The sequence below is a fragment of the Pyxicephalus adspersus genome, chromosome 3, assembly GCF_032062135.1.
Source record: "Pyxicephalus adspersus chromosome 3, UCB_Pads_2.0, whole genome shotgun sequence".
NCBI lineage: Eukaryota > Metazoa > Chordata > Amphibia > Anura > Pyxicephalidae > Pyxicephalus > Pyxicephalus adspersus.
Window position 1 is genome coordinate 120,546,478 of NC_092860.1, and position 20,986 is coordinate 120,567,463.

General features: G+C 38.5%; 1 protein-coding gene across 1 annotated transcript; it reads right to left on the reverse strand.

Annotated features, from left to right (window-relative positions):
• Positions 1-5,567: 5,567 nt before the first annotated feature.
• VPS37A (VPS37A subunit of ESCRT-I) lies at positions 5,568-20,883 on the reverse strand. The gene is made up of 12 exons (XM_072406185.1): positions 20,567-20,883; positions 15,422-15,496; positions 14,893-15,007; positions 13,811-13,911; positions 11,917-12,115; positions 11,378-11,448; positions 9,928-10,055; positions 9,791-9,849; positions 9,640-9,708; positions 7,919-8,062; positions 7,467-7,547; positions 5,568-5,819 (listed from the first exon to the last, which is right to left on the reverse strand). The coding sequence occupies exons 1-11, from the start codon at positions 20,671-20,673 to the stop codon at positions 7,467-7,469; spliced, it is 1,149 nt and encodes a 382-aa protein (XP_072262286.1). The 5' UTR covers positions 20,674-20,883; the 3' UTR covers positions 5,568-5,819.
• Between the last annotated feature and the right edge of the window lie 103 nt (positions 20,884-20,986).

Consider the following 20,986-nt stretch of genomic DNA (forward strand, 5'->3'; position numbering starts at 1 on the left):
AATATTGGAATCTTCTTAAACGCCTTGTCTACAAAATACTCACTGATTACCTGAGCACCAACTCTCTCCTTGACCCTCTCCAGTCTGGTTTTCGAGCTGCCCATTCCACTGAAACAGCCCTTACTAAAGTGGCCAATGACCCCATCAGAGCTAAGTCTCAAGGCAATTTTTTCCTCATTCTCCTTGATCTTTCCTCCACTTTTGACTGTTGATCACCCCCTTCTAATACAAATCATGCGCTCCATTGGTATCTCTTAGTTTGCTTCCTATCTGTCTGACTGCCCCTTTAAAGTTTCTTTTAATGGTAATTTCTCCTCTCCCACTCTCCTCCCTGTTGGTGTTCCCCAAGGGTCAGTCCTTGGTTCTCTTTTCTCTGTACACCTCCTCTCTCAGTAGTCTCATATCCTTTGGCTTACAGTACCATCTGATGACGACACTCAAATCTATCTGTCCACCCCTGACTTGTCTCCTTCAGTCCTGGATAGAGTCTCATGCAGCCTGTCAGCCACCTCCTCATGGATGTCTGACTGATTTCTGAAACTAAACCTGGATAAAACAGAACTCTGGTATTCCACTAACCCGACTCTCTCCTCCACAATCTATTACGAATGCTGCAGCCAGACTCATCCATCCTTCCTTCCGCTCCTCTTCTGCTGCATCTCTTTGTAGTTCTCTTCATTGGCTTCCATTTCACCTTAAAATCAAATTCAAGCTTCTGTGCTTTGCCTTCAAATCCCTCCACAGTTATTGTCCCACTTACATTTCTGACCTGGTAAAAAAAAATACTCCCCCAGCCGCTCTCTCTGCTTCTCCAATGACCTTCTACTGACTTCCTCACTCATAACCTCATCACACGCATGGCTCCAAGACTTTTCTAGAGCTGCCCCAATTCTCTGGAACATTATTCCCCGTCCTATTCGGCTTGCTCCGTCTTTCTGTTCATTTAAAAGAGCACTCAAAACCCATTTTTTTCAAACTTGCCTATCCATCTTCTTCAGTCCCTTGAAACCGTCACGCCTTCCCACCACTGCATATCTCCCATTCTATTGTGTGTTAATTCCCCCACCTACTAGATTGTAAGCTCTTCAGGGCAGGGTCCTCTCCTCCTGTGTCACTGTCTGTATTTGTTTGTCATTTTTAACCCCTATATAATGTTCAGCACTGCGTAATATGTTGGCGCTATATAAATCCTGTTTATTATTAATAATAATAATAATAATAATAATCCTGCCACTGGCACAGTAGAGTGGTGTTGATCCAGGAAATAGATGGGCATATTGAAAACTAAGGCCAGTAGGTCACAGCTTCAGAGACAACTTCTGGGGGAAAAAACCCTAAAAAATGTCCTCTAACCTTTTCATTTCCTTAACATGACACAAGCGCAATGCATGTTGGGAGCAGACCTATGGTAAAAATGTGGCAACAAAACCGCTGCCATCTGTCAAGTTGTCATTAACTTTACATTGACCTACATAAAAGGTGTTTGTGCCCATAGGTGCTGAAGCACAATTTTTGAAAACCAGAAAAATATACTTAATATATTAATAAAAAACAAAAATAGTTTAGCTTTTTAGCACAATATTTAGTCCTCTGTAGAGCATAGTTGCATAGGAATAAGTAATGTACACAATACATTAGTGTCACCATTGAACGCTACCTAGGTGCTGTATATTTAAACCACTCAAACCAATGCATGTCAACGCAGGGTCTGAGAGACATACAATCATTCTCCTTAAGTGCTTCCGACACACAGTATTTCAAAATGCACACTGTACTTTTTATAATATATAACCTTTCTCTGTTGTGATCTAGTGTATAGACTGAGTTATATCACTTTAGAATGGCTTCTCCTCTTAGCTAGATGTAGTAAAAGAATTTAGGGATGTACATAATCTATAAACCTATTACATATGACCTAACCTGTAAAGTGTTTGCCTGTTGTACATACAACTGGGGTGTTGCCATTTTTGAATGTTTACTTAAGCTGCTATTTATTTTCTAAGCTGCTGATATCTGCATGAAGTATAACCACGGTGGGTTCACTCATTCATCCTTTGCTGCTGTAACCACTGCCCCACTCTTTTTAAATGGCTACAACCCCACCTATGACATAGAATCACTATAGAGCCAGGGTCATAAAAATATTAATGCTTGCAATGTGTAAATTTGCAGTAAAACAGAAGTATGTCACAACCGCCTGGTAGGGATTTTTTGCACGATCATTTACACTTGTTAAATTTATTTAACTTGTAAAGTGTTTAGAGCTATTTTTTTATTTTATGTGTTTTTAGCAGATTTTTACATTGTTATTTATATGAGTAAATTGATTTTTGTTTTCAGGTATTGCAGAAAATATGTTGGCAAGCAATATAAACTAGTTAAATTGTGACTACATCAATACAAAGTGCATAAAAATGTAGAATAATCTGTAATGTGCAATTAAAATATTTTTTTAAAATACCATTACTTGGTTCATTATTTTGGTATGCTAATATAAAATCTGGTAAATTATTCCATTACAGAATGTCAATACTATAGCCCTGTTTACTATTTCCATCATATTTAAAACAAGAACTGTATTGCATAACAACCAGCAGAGTAAGATTTCACCAGAGAATGAAAAGCCACAAAAAAATTTTGCAGCATGGTATTTTTATACTACTTTAGTATAATTTTTAAATACCTAGAAAGACATTTTTTACACGATGTGACTACTAAATTTTTTTCTGGGTAGCTCTAAGCTTGTTGACTGTAGAGAAGAAATCAGAACTCAGGGGTAAATCTGTTAGCAGCAAGAAATTTATTTGGCCCGTGCAATGTTTCACACTGATGTGTTTAGGTAATGCACTGGTTAGAGGACAGGAGAAGACAACAGGCGTCTAATGAATGACCCCGGGGTCCTGTTAGCTGTCCAGTAGGTAAATTGTCAGACCAATACCTCCTAACATTTAAAACGTGAGAAAGATAGCAAGTGACAGCGTGAAATGTCTAAGCCTACCTTCTGTATTTTGTTTCCACACAAACTTGAAAACACAGGATTTTATCCTAAATAAACTTATTCCATCTTTAAATTAGCATTTCTTTAAATTAGCCAATATTGTGACAATTGAAACAAATGTGCATAGAATACAGACTGTTCAGGTCAAGAGTAAGTACGGCATCACCTACAGCATTCATGATATTGTACAACATGGTATAGACACCTATTGGCACAATGGGTGCACCTTACGAGTACAGGGTTGGACCCCTTTTGCCTTCCAAACTGCCATAATTCTGCCATATTTATTAGGGTGCTGTAAACATTCTGCAGGGATTTTGGTCTATATTGGTATGACCTCATTACCAGTTGTTATTATTATTATTTAAATAATATTACACAGTATTTACATAGCGCTGTCATATTACACAGCGCTGTACAAAGTCCATAGTCATGTCACTAGCTGTCTCTCAAAGGGGCTCACACTCTAATCTACCTACAATCTACCTCAGTCATATGTCTTTATTATAACCACTTTATGTTTTTTTGTTGGGAGGGGATGTCTTTATGTTTTTTTGTTGGGAGGGGAGCTAATTAACCTTCCTGCATGTTTTTTGGAAGTTAATACAGATTTGTTGGCTGCACATCCAGAATGTTAATTTCCCTTTTCCCCACATCTCAAATGTGCTCTATTGGATTGAGATCTAGTGAGTGTGAAGGATATATAAATACAGTGAACTCATATTCAAGAAACCAGTTTGCGATGATTCCAGCTTTCTGACATTATCCTGCTGAAATTAGTCCTCAGAAGATGGTTACACTGTGATCATAAAGGCATGGACATGGTCAGCAATAAATACCAAGGTAGGCTGTGGCATTGAAATGGTACTCCGTTGGTACTAAGGGACTCAAAAGTGTACCAAGAAAATATCCCCCACACCATTACACTACGAGCAGTCTGAACTTTTGACACAAGGTAGGATTGATCCACAATTTTATGTTGTTTATGCCAAATTCTGAACCTACCATTTTAATATTGCAGTAGACTCATGAGACCAGGCAACATTTTTCCAACCTTCTCTTGGGGTTCAAGAGAATGTAAAGCTTAGTGTATCCAGTGCAGCCAGCGATCTAGTCTATGTGCAGCTCTGTGCATACAGACTGTGCCTCTCTCATTCCTTGTCATTTTTTCCCCCGTCTTCAAACTTCTGCCTCTAAAGATGGTCTTCTATTCCTTACGTCCCAGCACATTGCTGGTCAACAGAAGTGGGAAGCTAGACAGCCAATCAGAGGACAGGAAAACATTTGCTTGTATACACTGTTAGACCGTGTGGGGTGCTGTGATACAATCTGGAACCAGGGAACCCCAGGATTACACTGGGGCAGTCTAGGGGTACATATCCTTCCTGTGACCTCAATACCGTTTAGTGAAAGTATGTTTTAACATAAACGGTCAAAAAATAATCCAGTGATCAGGTACTTTATACCGAGTAACATTAACCACACTGGAGAGAGATAATCTAGACCAGGGGGCCCACACTTTTTTGGCTTGTGAGCTGCTTTTAAAATGACCAAGTCAAATTGATTTACCAACAATAAAAATGCTAAACATATATTTATTTATATACTGAATATGACACAGAAGTGACTGGAGCTATTGAGACATTGAATGACAGAACATGGCACATACATTGCACTACAAGATTATAGTGAGGGGGAAGCTACTGATCACCTGTCATAGGAGAATGATGTGCTGCACAAGAAAAATAACTGCTAATCTATCTACTGCTAAGGTATCTCTGTAATTGAACCCTGACCCTGAACTTTAGTTTGAAAAAAAGAATAAGTCCATTACGATTAACCACTAGGGAAATAAACATATCCAGATAAAACCTTATGGACCAGAGAAAGGCAAAAAAACACCCTTATAAAGCCTGCTTTAATTTGCCCCAATAGGATAGGGGGCCTGATTTATTAAAGCTCTCTAAGGCTGGAGAGGATACATTTTCATCAGTGAAGATGGGTGATCCAGCCAACCTGAAATGTATGTATCTGGTCCATTAGTGAAAAAAACTTGCTAACAAATAGCAAATGCCTTTAGGGAAGCCAAGCCAGGTTTACTGATAAAAGTGTATCCTCTCCAACCTAGGAGAGCTTTAAAAAATCCGGCCCACAGTATTAAAACCAAAACAAAAATGAAAACACAGAATTCACAGTCCCCCAACAGTCAAATATCCCAAAAATACAACTCCTGTGCTTTTCTTAACTGCACTTTAATTCAGAGCCACGTTGTTCAACAGCAAAAGTGAGCATACTAGGTATCTGGTTACTCGATAAAGTATTGGCGTTACTTTTTATCTATGCAAAACAAATATTTGCAACTCCCACCATTTTCATTGTGTAATAAGTACATAGTTTACTAAAAAATGTACTGTATGTATCTAAAAGGCACCACAGCTCAGCACAGGATGGCCGAGGTGATCCTAGTCTTATATAATGCACTTGTAACAAAACACATGGGAATGCTCTGTACATGTTACTCAAATAGCAAAACGGCCAGAAAAAAAGAACACTACAAATGTTGCAAAGGCTCAGTTCACAAGAAATATTTAATATAAATCATTCCAATATGGGTAACAGAAAGTAAAAATATATTAGGAGGTATAATTACAGCGGATACAGAGCATGTGAAATTAAACGATGGGTTATATTGTACAAAACCAAACCCTACCAAATATTCTATCAACAGAATATAATACAAATCAAGTAAGGTCATTTCCATCTTCCACTCTCAAATACAAAACTGTGCTTTCTGAGGTTCCAATTTCTTCTCTATAGACACCTGTAACAGAGAAAGAGCACCTTATAAATAATTATTGTAGCAGCTTATAGAGAACATGGACGTTCATGGGGTGTGGATACATCCCAATGCTGCCTATATTTTTTACAATCTTTTAGCACTTTCATGCTTTCAAGTTAGGTTACTTTGGTTGAAACAATTCAATTGTGTTTCAATTTAAAAGCTGGTTAAATGTGCCATGATCATAACTGATAAAAGTGTTGTGCTTTAGCATGAATCATGTCAGAAGTTTTTTTTCAGCACTGGCCATGCACCCTTTCCTTTCCCCTTCTCCCTAAATAAGGTGGGAGTACGAAGGTCACAATAGTATGGTTTAATGGCAGATATGCAAAGATTATGACTGGTTGCCATACAGGAGGGGTTGGCCAGATCCAGCCTAGCCAGTAGTTTGTTCCGGACTAACGCCCCCCTGGTTGATCCAGCCTATTCCTGGTCGGCAGGGGTCGGCAACCCACGGCTCCGGAGCCGCATGTGGGGGTGAGGGGACATTGCATACGAAGGAGAGGGTTTTCCCTTAAGGAGAGCAAGAGAGAGAGTCCAGCCTAGTGTGCCTTCTTGACCACCCAAAATGGCCTAGTGGACAAAAAAGTTTGCTGATCCCTGCCATATACTAACACAATTTGTGCATTGTTTACTGCCATGTTAGATAAGCACCCATTTCTGTTCTTGATAAAACACCTTAAAATATCACATGAAAATTTAAAAATATATAAGGTTTGCTTTAGTCATGATTTACCCCTAAAAGTTAATAAAGTTGGTACGGTAGGGACATTAGATTGTGAGCTCCTTTGAGGGACAGTTAGTGACACGACTATGGACTATGTACAGTGCTGCGTAATATGATGTGAAGAAGTACTTCTAGCAAGAAGTACGATGAGTAATTTGAGCGATAGAGGAACTGCTATAAAAAATTCATTTCAGACTGGAAAGAAAAAAAAAAAAAAAAAAAAAAAAAAAAGTTTTACACAAGTTATATATATCAAAGAATGAATCAAGGACAAGGTTTCTTTGGCTTTAAAGTATCAAAAGAATATATTTTTACACATCAAAGTAATGAATGACCATGTTACATGTAGATTAGATAAGTATTTTGCCTGTGCCTATTTAAAGTTAGCATGGGATTGGAATAGATAATTCTAGACTGAAAGCAACTACTCAACCATTAAACCATAGAAGGTTAGAGTCGTAAGTAAAGTATGAAACGCTTCGTTATGCGATGCGATTCGCCTTTTGGCTTCATCATGGGTATTTATATATTTTGTTGATATTTAAGGGGTGGTTAAACTACTCTATAACCATTGGTTGGTAGTGAGTAAATTTTAATACATTTTTTACACATAAGTTGCAAACAGAATAAAGTCACAACACATTTTTAAACTGCACTAGTGTTTAAATACTTGTAAACATAATTTAAATGTTTACCATCGATACAGAACAGTAAGAACTATTGGCCATACTGAACAAATAAGCCCTGTGGCTTCACCTAAGCTGGAACGATGTAACACTATTTATTTAGAACATTGTGGCTACACAGTACCTGCAGTGCAGAATCGTACTGAAATACATGCATACAGAAAGTGCATAGAACTGAACTGCTTTATATACTGAGATTACTTTTTATTACTGTACCTATAGAGGTGCATGGTATTGGCTGTGTAAAGATATGGACTGCTGAAGTTTCTCTTCTTTGGCTCTTCTACTGTGGCAGCACTTTTGGAAAAAAAAAAAAGTAAAAGCAATGACAGAACAGTTATCATTAATGCTTTATACTTGAGATAAAACTTAAATAACTGGGCCTTTTCAGCTTCTTTTATAAGGTATATAAAACATATCATTTTATCTGTTTATAACTGTATCAGGGTTATGTGGTAAACTGAAATGCATACAGAATACGTTCTTTGTACTAGGATTAATTTTACTAAACACAAAAGCAGTGAACAAATTGTGGTAAACTTTGGGGTATTGTATGACATCACATACATAGAAATAGAGAGGTAGTGACTGGTCTTAAACTCAGCAATTTAGGAAATGAAAATAAATTATTTGGGTTATTTCATTTTTCCTCATGAAGTAATACTTACTGTTCTTTTTTCCATAAATAGGTTTAGAAAATCGTCTATTTCTGTTTTTCCCTCAAGGAAGTTTTCTGCAATACTGTCAGATTCTTCTTCTGCTTCATGAGCTGCCACTTTTAACCTAGCCTGCAAAGCACTCAAACTGCAGCTCTAATGTAAAAAAAAGCACATAACTTAAAATTATATCTACATCTATTGTGTGACAATCTGCAATTCTATCATCACAAAATGCTAAAACAAACCCCTCAACCGAAACTACCGATTCACACTATGCATCAAGCATGCTTTCATTTGCCTTTAATAGTTAGAAAACACTTCTCCATGTGCTCCTTGATATGAATCCTGTCCAACAGGCGTCCCTTAACCCCCCTAGCATTCTAATTCTGTCCGTATTTTCACGCAAAAAGCGTAACCTTTTTTTGCAAAGAAATTTATTTTACATTGTAGGCCTATAATTTTTAGGCATACCTCTCCGAAATATGTCCAATGTTGAATAAACTTTAAATAAAGCATGTATAATATTTATACATTAAAGATTTTTTTGTATTGGACTCAATACAGCTACTTTGTATTGAATCCAATACAAAATTAATTGAATTTCCTGCCGCTGCTCCCGCCCACACTGACGCATGCACCGACATCACCGGGTAACCCCAGAGAACATCTGTGCATTTGCAGGCTAAAGATAGAAGAAAGAAGACTTGTCCCGACGACCTGCAGGCCGCCGGGGGACGCCAACGGAACAAGGCAGGTGTTTTTTTATGTTTTTAGCGACCTCAAGTGTGACTCGGGGTGTATTTTACCTGCAAAAAGCATTAATACTGAGTCACACTCGGGTCTATTGCTAGGAGAGTTAATGGCCACTAAAGTGTTCCCCTTGGACAGGCAATGGCAGTTAGGCAAGTCCTAACCTAAAAGTTTGAGCCTTCAGTAGCCATGACTCTCAGAATGAAGCTACAGTACAAAGTACAGAGAAGTACAGTTGCTCTTCAACTATGCTGGTATTTGTGCCGATTTCTGCTGCACAGATACAAAAAGCTCCAAACAAAGAACTGAGCATAAAAAGGAAAGTAAAGAAAACGGAATTATTTTTCATTCAAGGTTATGAGTCCCATTTCAAGCTAGTTGCAATCTTTCACTGTATTAGCATGTGCAGAGAGGAGCAGCCAGAAGCTCCCAGATGTGTGGTGTTTGTATCCCAGGAGGATTTTTTTTTTTAAAGGTTTTGAACTTTTAAAAAAAAGTTGTCTACCCTTTTATATGTAAGGTAAAAATGTTAGTTTAGGTCCGCTTTAGGAATAGTTTACACAGGATGGCTCTCAGCCAAGGCCACATTATCGGAAAGTCATGGGTAGCACTTTCTGACCCTGACAATGTTGAATTTGTTACTTGTGGCACAGCTATTTTGTGCTGAGTGATAATGAAGTAGTCACATTCATATTACTCCCTTAAGTAAGCGGAAACACAAAAGGTAATTTTAGAAGATGAAAGTTCAGCTTTAAAGTAGACATGTCAGACATGTTAACCCCCTCCCCAGCTTATAGCAGTGTCTTATTGACTAATAAAATGTACCTCCTTGCCAGGAGCATGGTAGTTGGGCAGTACACAAAGAAAAGTGTTCTGGCTAACAAAAGCACCAAAAATTGTAATGTCTTTTGGAATCTGCACTTAGCAAATCTTATAAGTAATAGTTAACACAGACAGACATATACAGAGAAAATAAATACCTCACTCAGCTCATGTTGCCTTTGCAACTTCTTTTCAAATGCTGCTTTGATTTGTGTAAGAAGTTCATACTGAAAGAGAACACACAAAACAACCATGAAGACAAAATAGCAGCAATACAATTCCAGTAAATACGAACTTGGTCACACTAACTTTGTCTAGCAGTGCCTGCCGCTTTGACTCTAGAATGGGCTCCAGCTTGAGATTCTTTTCTAGAAGAGGTAAAATAAGAAATTTGCAAACAGATAACACATAACACACAAAGGGATGACAGTTCTGACCATTCTTACTTGCTAGTTCCTCTATCTTTTTCACCAGGTCCTCTTTGTCTGAAATGATCTGCTTTAACTGTGGCAGGTTTACAAACTGTTCCAAAAGAACATCTTCCTGTTCAATCATCTCAGAAAGCTGGGTGACGCTGTAGGAGAAGTGTGAAATATTTGTATTTTGAAACACAAGGATGGAGTAAAATTGTAATAAACATTTACTAAGATCACACAAAATTTACAAAAAAAATTCTACCAAATGGCCCTTTTTTTTAAACATTTAGCTGTTACAGAGTAACTTAAACTATACTTACAGGCAAACAAGCAAAAATATACGTTGGTTTTCTAATCCAGAATCCCCTTTCAGGTGCTTTATTTCAGTGGTCGGAAACCTTTCAAACCTCAGGGACCATGCATGGGAGGGGGGGGGGGGGGGGGTATGCCACTCAAAGAGGAAGAAACATCCCTCAGAGTGGCGTCATGATGCGTCCACAGCCCTGCTAAATTGATTTCTTAAAAAGTAATTTGCTATTTGTAACCAAATGTTTTCAATCCTGGACCAGATCCATTTCTGATTTTTAGGATCATCCAGCTTCACTGGTTAAAGTCTTCCCCAGTCTTGGGGAGCTTTATTAAATCAGGCCCAATGTGTGCAGCTTTTGCCAGTATGTGCCATCACCGACAACTCCAAACCACACAAAGGTTTGGGGTTCAATCAGCATGGCTCCCGGCAATCATTTCATCATTGTCTGTAAAAAAAAAAAAATCACCTTTCCATTTAATCTGCAACCACTGCAATCTTCTAAAAAACGTTAAAAAAGAAATCCATAACGGACTGCAGCAGGACCAAATATCCATTTCTTTACTTTCCTTTAATTAAAAGTTCCATATTGTATTTTACTTACCTAAACAAAAATTAGGTAATTAAAGTGAAACCTGAATTAAGCTTAACAAATAATATTTAAGGCTGGGTTACCACAATAGCTTGTGTGTTACAAAATGCATCACAAAGCATTACTATTCACAGCATTGCAATAGGGCAGGGTATAAATTTGAAGGGGCTACCCAATGCACTACAATACATAGACAGACAAGCTGCATATTTTACACTGTGTCACGCAGCAATTCATTACTATGCTGCCAAAGGATGGAAAGGAGTGTTTGGGGTGCTATTAGGAAGGAATGCCAAACAGCACACCAATACATGTAATGTGCACTGCAATAACCAATAGAAATTAATGCAGTATTAAAACACAAGAGAATAAGCACTTATTTTCTAATATTACATCACCTTCAATGACATAACAATGGTGCTCTAAAGCTATTTTTCTCTATAGGAGGAAAAAGTAAATAAAGAGAAGCCCCAATAGGAACATTTCTTTTGGTGAAATCCTCAGTATCTAATTCCTACAATTTAGGCAACACCCAACAATGGTTTATTAAACAAAGACTAACAATTTTCAAATCCAGTTACCTTAATTCTGAGAGTTCAGGAAAAGTATCAGGGAGATCAGGCATCTTGTATGTAAAGCCGTTTATGCCCACCTAAATAAAAATAAAAGAAAACAAGTTTTTAGGGGTTCCATAGCATAATGATGTCCCCCTAAAACTATTTCATGACAAATAATGAGGTGTTTACAGGCAGTTGTGTACACAAATAATAAAGTAAGAACAGGCCAGCACAGAAGAGCTGATCATCTTTTCTCACTGTCTAAGAAAACGTGGTCTGTTACCCAGTAGCAACCTTTAAAGGAACTCTTGGTCAGAAATACATAAATCCTTATTTTACACCTATGATTATTCTAACCATTTATCTAAACGGACATTCTATAGGGTGGAGATGTTCACTAAGCAAACATTAGTATATAGAGATTTACTGCTCTTATGTTACCAACTGCAACATCCCTACCTTATACTATGCAATACACACAATTATGTAAACCAAGGCCTCCCACCCCCAATTTATATGTCAACATTTTTCAGCTATTCTTTTACATCAGGCTATGTACTCACTTCAGAAGTGGGGACAGGTAGAGGCAAATCACTAATTAGGCCGTAGGAAGAGGCAGCAGTATTGGCAGTGTTGTAGCTTGAAGAAAGAGTCTCCGATACGGGGACTGAGCGATTGGTTTCTTGTGTGGGGAAAGATGGGAGAAACGGGAACCCTGAAGAAGTGGGATAAGGAGGATGTCCTGTGCTACCACTGTACAAGCTGAGTGAGGGGGTAAAAAAAAAAAAGAAGAATACATAGTTAGAATGAAAACGAATATTTACATTGCCTTACAAAAATCATACACCTCATGCTTACACCACGAGTACTGGCACCCATATACACAAGCTTCAAATATCTACAAGGCTGTAAACAATGGAATCTACACACTTATAATTCACAAACTCTAAGATTGACTCAAAGTGTTGATTGATTCTTTTCATTTCTGGAGTGCTGACTTTAAAGACCATTTCTAGACAGACATATTTTTTTACATTGGGAGCATGGAAGGGTAATAATCTGTCAGGTTTTTACAGATGTCTTACTTTACTTTTTTTTTACCTTAGTGGTGTTTCCCCTCACTTCTTGCACTGACAATAAACAGGAGGTGAACTGATCTCCCTGGTGGAATATAGATTGCAAAAAAAAATGCCAGAGGTTCCAATTAATCCCTAATCTTCTGTAGATTCCAAAAAACATGTTTCATAATGCTTTGTAATTGATAACTTGCAACGACAAAGCTAGTCATAGAAAGGGAAAAAAATGAATGGAAGAAAATATTTTTGCAAAAAAATAACAGAAATCAGTTTAATTTTAAGGCATCCTTTCTCTATCACTGCGTTTCAGCTACCTCCAAATGCCATAAAACTATATTATATACCAAGCAGGTCTACAAAAGAACTGTGCATAGTTGGTTGCTGTGTGGTTTGTTGCGGATTGGTCAGTTTTTAGAGGGGGTCTCGGAGAGCTGGACTGCTTCTTAGGATTTGTTGCAGCACTTTGCAGATATAAAAATAAAGTAGTAAAACATGGATTATATATTTCTGTATAAGCAGCTTGAGTGTAATACAACAAGAGGTTTTATTAGATTTTAAAATAGGCCACTTTTATTAACTAGCAGAAGAGAATTCTGGGATATTTGCATACTGAACAGGCCTTCTATAATTTGTAATATATACATATGGGCTTACTCACTCTCTACGTAAATTACTGTTCTAAGAGACACCCTGCAATCTGTCCACAGATGAATAAGCAGCAGTTCCAAGAAAGGTAAATGCACGTTTAACACAGAGTTACCCTAAAATCCTATTAGAATACTAAAGATGTTAAGCTGCAGATAAGGTTATTGACAGGCTAAGTAAGGATGAAATTCAGCTTTCTGCTCTGCAGGGACTATGGATTACCATCAATCTTCCACTCCTAGTGTGGCTGCCATAAACAGATCAGGATATAAACACTCACGTTTTGTTTACTAAACACCTGATTTAAAGTGGCAGTGTGCAGTACCAAAATCCATAACGAGCGTCAATGGTAAAAGCAATATAAAGCATATATATTCTGGCTCCAATTTCCTGAAGAAGCGGTTTCCACCATTACTGTGAAACACACTGAATTCAATTACAATACTTACCAGACTCAGCCTTTTTGGATTAAACTGTAAAGAACTTTTTATGGTTTCAATTGGTTGGAAACAAATTACCGTAAGCAGATTCTGGCAAGTCCCTCTCTTTCATAAAATGCATTTACAGTACTAGTGAAGTGTCAAATTTTTAATATAAATTAAGACTGGAGAGGATACAATTTTATCAGAAAAACCTGGCTGACCTAAAAAAAAACCTGGACTAGATCTGGTCCAGGATTACAAACATTTGCTAACAAATGACGTTATCCTAAGTTTACCATACCACTGCTACTTACTATGGAAACGACCCTGAAGCTGGGGCTAATGTTGGAGGATTCTTCCATAACTCTTCTAACAAGTTTTGTACTATTTTCCCAAGATCCGAGTGCATAGTAAACTGAGGAAAGAAACAGAAAAATCATTTGTCTTTAAATATTTAAAAGTCTCAAGATCAAAAGTCCATGCAACTTTATGCTAAATATCACAGAATAAAGAAAATAATGACATGTATAACAAATATGAATGACAAGTATGGATTAAAGATAATGTATAGTGATTTGTATATTTTCTTCTTTAATTCCTTTAAAAACTTACTAATATGCTTTTTAATATCCTGCTACAAAGCCGGTTTAAAAGCACTTATTTTGCAGTGTTGGCAATACAGATCGATCAGTAAAACTACGGAAGATCTAAGTAATGTGTAAAGGGATATTCTGGTTTATATAAACCCATGGTTACCTAAAACCTTATTCAAATGGGTACCTACAGGCTGGATTTAACCTTACTAAAAACTTAAAATGAAACACAGGTTTCCTTCCAATGCCCATAAACGTGCCTCAAGGAAACGTTCTGGTGTAGATTAGCCTATTGGAATACATGAGAATTACAAACATGGGCTTTTAAAGCCTCAGGTTAAACGCTTGGGAAAACGTACGTATAGACTAAGCCTAATAGTGATTTACATTTTACATTGTTGCTCCAAAGCCAGCACTCATGAAATCTCAGGCACTAAACCCAGTCCTAAGTAAGTTAATCTTCCCTTTGGGCTTTAATGATATTTTAACAATAAGTGCTGACTGGAGGTGGAATTTAACCCTGCAACAACCCAATCACTATACCCAATACCTCCATGATCATGCCTATAAAGTCAGTGCCCTACCCAGAAATTTTTTTAAGCTGGGTGGGAAGAAACTGTAGGCGGGTGAAAGCCCCTGAATTGTGACCCAACTCATCAGTAACCACCCAAAAACAGCCGGGTGGTGAGCCCGGCTAAAAGGGGCTGGGGAGAACACTGCAAGTGTTTTACAAATAAGCTGGGATTTTTTTTAAGACAATACTTTTTACAGAATTAAAAAAAAACACTAACATAAAAACATACATTGTTTACTAATGGACATGTGACATTTGTGCCTTGTGTGTCCACTAGATGATGTCTAATTGGAGGAAAGACTGTGATGACTGGTCTCTCTTGAGGAAATTGTGGAGGAAGCAATCTGCAAAGGAAAGATAATGTGTTACAAGAAAAATGATGTGATATATTGCAACCATTACAATAAAATATTTATACACAGACACACACATATACACATATATATATATATATATATATATATACACACACACACACACCACAAGATCTGCTGCTAGCAGCTGACATAGTCATCGGGTTATTTGTTGTTGCAGTGATAAATACCTTGAGCTTCAACCTCTTCATGAACATATGCAAGCAACAACGTTCTCAAAGTTTTATCTGCATATCCACAAACTCCCCCAAAAATTGCAATACATTGGCGTTGCTGATAGTCTGGTCTTATGACCAGGACACAAAAACAAATATTTGCGACTTCCATATAAATATCTAGATATGGTTCTATCAGGACAAATTATTGACAACAAGGAATACTTACATATTTATGTTGATGGTTATATTTTTTATAGTAATTGGTAGTCTATATTCCACATCTTTCTGAATTTCAGTGATGCTGTTAAAAAAAGAATTAATATCCAGTTAGGAAAACATGTTTTTATGGAATAGAGAATATATGCAAATACTTTAAATCTGGCACGTTAAAGAAAGGCTAGGAAATGCATATGGAAAAAGCAATACAGACAAAACATATAGTGTTCGCCAACAGAATTCATCTTTTCATTCTTGTAATGGTCTCCACTGGCTGCATATGGAATGTCAGGGAACTAGTTAGATCATTGGAGGAGCAGAAAAAACACCTAGGGGTGTATATGGGTATCAGGTCAAAAACATAAGTGAGACAAAGCAAATCACAGTAGCTTGAATTTACATCTTGGGTGGTGATCTTTCATGATCCTTTACAAGGACAAGAGAGTGAAAGATGAATGAACCAGCTATGTACATACAGCGCCGTTCTGCTCTATAGAGAGAGGGGAGGTGGGGGGGAAAAAATGAAGCAGCACCACCCTGTGCGCTCTCCTCTTCACTTGTATTACAATCGTTTATCAATCTACCAGAACAGATCCATGAACGATGCCAGACAAGCACTGTACACACATTGGATTCTCGTCTGATACTATCCAGAGGCGATTACCGGATGAGAATCATCTGACGTGTGTACGTAGCCTAAGCTAGGGTAGAGATTTGAAAAGAGAGGCGGCATATGAGGAGCAGAGAGAAGGATGGATAAGTCTACCTGTAGAATTCATAATAAATTACTGAGGTGAGAGTCTGGTTAGTGAGGACTGAAAGAAAATGCAGAATCAAAGGTTACACCAAGACCATGTGCTTGGGAGATGGAGAAAACAATCACACCATTAATAGAATAATCTAGGAGAAGTAGGAGAGAAATATGACTTTGCTCTGAGGAGGTCATTGGCTAAATTTGTTGTTTCAGTGTGAAGGTTGAAATTCATTACATTAGGATTTGTACAAAAGTCACACTTCTACAATGGGACACATAAAGTAAGCCTGTATGTAGGAATCATTTGAACAGACTGTAAAACCAAAAAGATTAGGGATACATGGACAAAATTTGCCAACAAATACTTCTTGTTAAAATGGAAGGAATCATCTGACCAGCTACTATCAGATACATTTCAAAAACAATCACATGATCTATTATTAACTCCTTTCGAATTCTCTAAACAGAATGACTACACTTTGCACTCACTGGGCCTGATTTATGAAAGCTTTCATCAGTGGACCTGGGTGACCCAGCAAGCTTGGAATGGATTTCTTCAAAGCCATTTGCTATTTGTTAGCAAATGTTTTTAATGCTGAACCAGATCCCTTTCAGGTTTGCTAGATCAGCCAGCTTCACTGATGAAAGTGTATCCTCTCCAGGCTTGGGAAGCTTTTATAAATCAGACCTGCTATGTCCAATAGCTTTCTCTAGTGTGCGCATTATTTCCAATACAGTGTAAACTTGTTTAAAATAGTTAACTGAAATACAGATACTGTGTCCACCACTTTGTTTCTGAATGTTTATCTACTAGTGAGCTGGGGACCTGGAGTAAGCAAGCAGACTGAAAGTGTTGAGACACCTAACAAACATGTTACCATTATTTGCCAAAGTAACTTTTAGCCATTAAATACCACAGATTTTCTCCGACTGACTCAGATTGAGCAAAAACTACAAATCCTGGCATCACCTACAAATAAAGAATAACAGGCTGATTTCTCCTGCTGCCCCCTGCCCACTCACCCAACCACTGATTCAGTAATAAATGAGTTAAAGGGTGTCCCACAAACATATAAATTAAAAAAAGAAACCAATAAAAAAAATCTCTGTGTTCAACTTGTAGCAAACAATCACTGACTGACTTTGTATTTCACACAGGGTTATTCTATACCAATGTGTGGTTAACATTGAATCAATGGTGCGACTATAGGAAAACAACTGGCACCGACCCACCCCAACCTTCTATATATACTGCACTGTTTCACAATTTTATAGTATTCAGCTATTTCTGCATCACTTACACAAAGTTTTTCTACCTTAATAACAAACCACACAATATATTAAGTATAATCCATAGAAACCATGATAAGGTTTTGAAAGAAACAATATTTTCTCCTTAGTGTGTTCTTTATAACTGATCTCTAATTCATATATCAGGAAAAAGACAATTACAGCTAAATCTGATAAGTGACCTGGACAGAAAGTGAAACAGAAGAAAATGGAATGTAGTGGAGTCAGCTGAGGGAAAAGAAGAACAGCTGTGCTGCAACTCATATAACAATGACTAATGTGTCACATGAAGGAATCTGCAGGAGCCATTACTGCAATCCCCATGTACACAATAAAGCAACCTTTGATCCCTGGGTGTCAGCTGGGCATAAACAGCATTCTAATGCCACAATCCACTAGTATTTACAATGCTTAAATACAAAAGACACATCACACTTCTTAAACACAACAACCTGGTTTAATATGTTGTGAAGATAACCTCAACAAATTGAGAATTAGATTATCCTAAGTAATAAACAAAGTAGGCAATATATAATAATAATAATAATAATAATAATAATAATAATAAAGTGCAATGATCAGTAAGGCAATGCAAACACTTCAGATTGAAGACTTCTGATAATTTATGGAGGAAGTCTTTACACTAAGCAAATCAAGACCGTAAAATGATTCATAAAACTCCTTCACACAGCACATGACAAAGCCATGCTAACATACCAATGTACCAAGTTCTTTGCAAAGTATATTTAGGAATCGTAGAGAAAAACGCTGGTTATGTGACATCGCCCATGAGCATGAACTGAAAAAGCTTTAAAGCTCAATGTCAGCTGTGAAGGTGTTTTATGAACTACAACCTGAATATACTTTGATATATCAGGCAACACACAGAAGGTGTAGCTCCATAGGCAGTTTGTGCTCATGCTACAAATCTCCTGCAATCAGCTACAGAAGCCAGGCGTATGATCACTGCACGGCAGCCATGTATAGTTATTATATTGTGTGCATCTCTAGGTATGATGAGAGGAGACTATCAATTCCCAGACATTTCTACCACTGGCTGGCTGTGATTTCTCATTACATTAGCTTAGCCTCTCTCCAACTTTTATTTCAAGGGTTCCCACCCCTTGTTAAACTTTCAGGTCTTTAGGGAACCCCTGCTATGATTATTATATTCACAGCTCTTGGTTTATTAGTGTGGTGATCAGTAGGAAGAATGTTTCTTACATTGATGGGCAGTGGGAAGAATGTCACCATTACAGATAGACAAAAACAAACAACATTGGTGTCAGTGAAACTGACCTGAGAGGCACAGATTGCTCATTGCTTAAGGAACCCCCAGCAACCTCTGGAGGAACCCTGGATGAAAATCACTGCATTAGTTTTATCACCAATGTGTTACGATGCTATAAAGCAGCATCTTCACCTGTCATGGGTCGGAGGTTAGCACTCCGTTTTGCAGCTCTAGGTCCCAGGTTTGAATCTCGGCCGGGAAGATATCTGCATAGAGTTTGCAGGTTCCCCCCATGTTTACTGGGTTTCCTCCCACATCCCAAAAACATGCAGTTAGGTTAATTGCCTGCCCCCCCAAAATTGATCTTAGACTACATTAATGACATATGACTGAGGTAGGGACATTAGATTGTGAGCCCCTCTGTGGGACAGCTAGTGACATGACTATGGACTATGGACTAAAAAAGTCACATGACAGAAGCCTGGCATTGTCCAATCACAAAGACAAGTAATAGGAGCACACTTCGTGTATTTAAAACTTTTACTACAGTGCACCTCTGTGTTAATGTGTGACAACAAGACAGGTTTTTCCATTAGTTAAACACGTAATAAATATTCCTATACCCCTGACAACTAATATGAAAGACATGACGTAGAGGGGACACAACTCCTGCATATAGGGAAAGGTTACACCCCTATCACATTGCTTTCTATATCCTGATGGGGAGATTTTCTTCCAGTCCTGGACACACAACAGGAAATGAGAATAAATCTCTGTACAGTGACAGAATTCCCATGTAGACAGTGATCACATTGGAGGATTCCTCTCTCTTCACTTAAAGTGGAAGTAAAACCAAAATAAAATCAAGCTTCAATCCCGCAGATCAGTCTGTCTGTCGGGGAGGTTTCTTCCATTGAGTCCTGCATCATCCTGGAATCCATCTTCAGCCTGGCACAAAGGGAGAGCCAGGCCCCAACATCTTCTTATCTTCCTGCGTTATCCGATCTCACACTGCGCAGGCGCAAGATTGGATGACGTAGATTGGGGAAAAAACTTGCTGCACATGTGTGAGATCAGCAATTATTTCCCAGTTGATGAAAGGGATCAGGCATGCGCAGAAGGAGCAGCCAAAAGCCGGGACGCGTGATGTAGGTATGCTGGGAGGTTCTGCGCTCCCACTCATTCTGAATCAAATAGGCGATCGAGAATCAAGAAAGTGGTACTGCACTTTTTTTTTTAAAGGGTGTTGCCCTTAAAAAAACCACTAACAAACAAAACTTTTACTTTAAATAAAAGTGTTGTCTACCCTTTTATGTAAAGTGAAAAAAATGCATGTGCATTAGGATAGAAGTATGAGCTCTGTATAGATCCACAGACAGCTGGGCTTGTAGTGAGGAATGCAGCAGGAGGAGTGTTGTGTGGTGTTGGAGTGTAGTGATGTCCTTTTAGTGTAGTGATGTTGTGATGAATATAGGAGGAGTGTGGTGATGTTGTGTAGTTGTGTTGTGGTGATGAATCTAGGAGTGTAGTGATGTAGTGATGAATGCAGCAGGAGGAGTGTTGTGTGGTGTTGGAGTGTAGTGATGTCCTTTTAGTGTAGTGATGTTGTGATGAATATAGGAGGAGTGTGGTGATGTTGTGTAGTTGTGTTGTGGTGATGAATCTAGGAGTGTAGTGATGTAGTGATGAATGCAGCAGGAGGAGTGTTGTGTGGTGTTGGAGTGTAGGGATGTTGTGATGAATATAGGAGGAGTGTGGTGATGTTGTGTAGTGGTGATGAATATAGGAGTGTAATGATGTAGTAATGAATGCAGCAGGAGGAGTGAGACTTGTAGGTTAGAATGCTTGCTGTACCCAGGGCTGTGCTGTGGGTGTCTCACCTGCTATGGGAAGCCTTCAGGGAGTCGATCTGTCGCTGTTTCTGCTGCTGCAGGCTGCTGAGGGGTGTCAGAGGTCTGGAGCCCTTAGAGGAGAAGAACCAGCTCATGGTGCGGCTAATCTGGCCTCAGGAAGAGGAGGGGTTGTTATTGTTGTGGTGAGACAGGCGGCGATCCGCTCAGCAGTCAGTCCCGGGGTAGAGGGTGCAGGAGGGTGACCGGAAGTCATGAGAAGCCCCGCACCGAGCTTTGTCACTCCGCACATGTACCCGGGCTCCGCATGTTCCGCTCACACAGACAGCTCCCTGTATAACACACTAGTCGCACTGTCTGACAAATCTCTCATCGTCGTGGTGACGTCACAATGCGGGCCCCCTCCTGCCGGCCGGCTTGCGTCATCACAGCGCGCAACGGAAGGAGGTG

What these genes read in the sequence shown, in the direction of transcription:
- VPS37A (XM_072406185.1), bottom strand. Translation starts at nt 20,673, where the DNA reads ATGAGCTGGTTCTTCTCCTCTAAGGGCTCCAGACCTCTGACACCCCTC. An exon ending in ATAACCATCAACATAAATAT is followed by an intron (nt 15,008 to 15,421) that starts GTAAGTATTCCT and finishes TTTCCTTTGCAG; the next exon opens with ATTGCTTCCTCCACAATTTC. An exon ending in GCTTCAGGGTCGTTTCCATA is followed by an intron (nt 12,116 to 13,810) that starts GTAAGTAGCAGT and finishes CCCCTCACTCAG; the next exon opens with CTTGTACAGTGGTAGCACAG.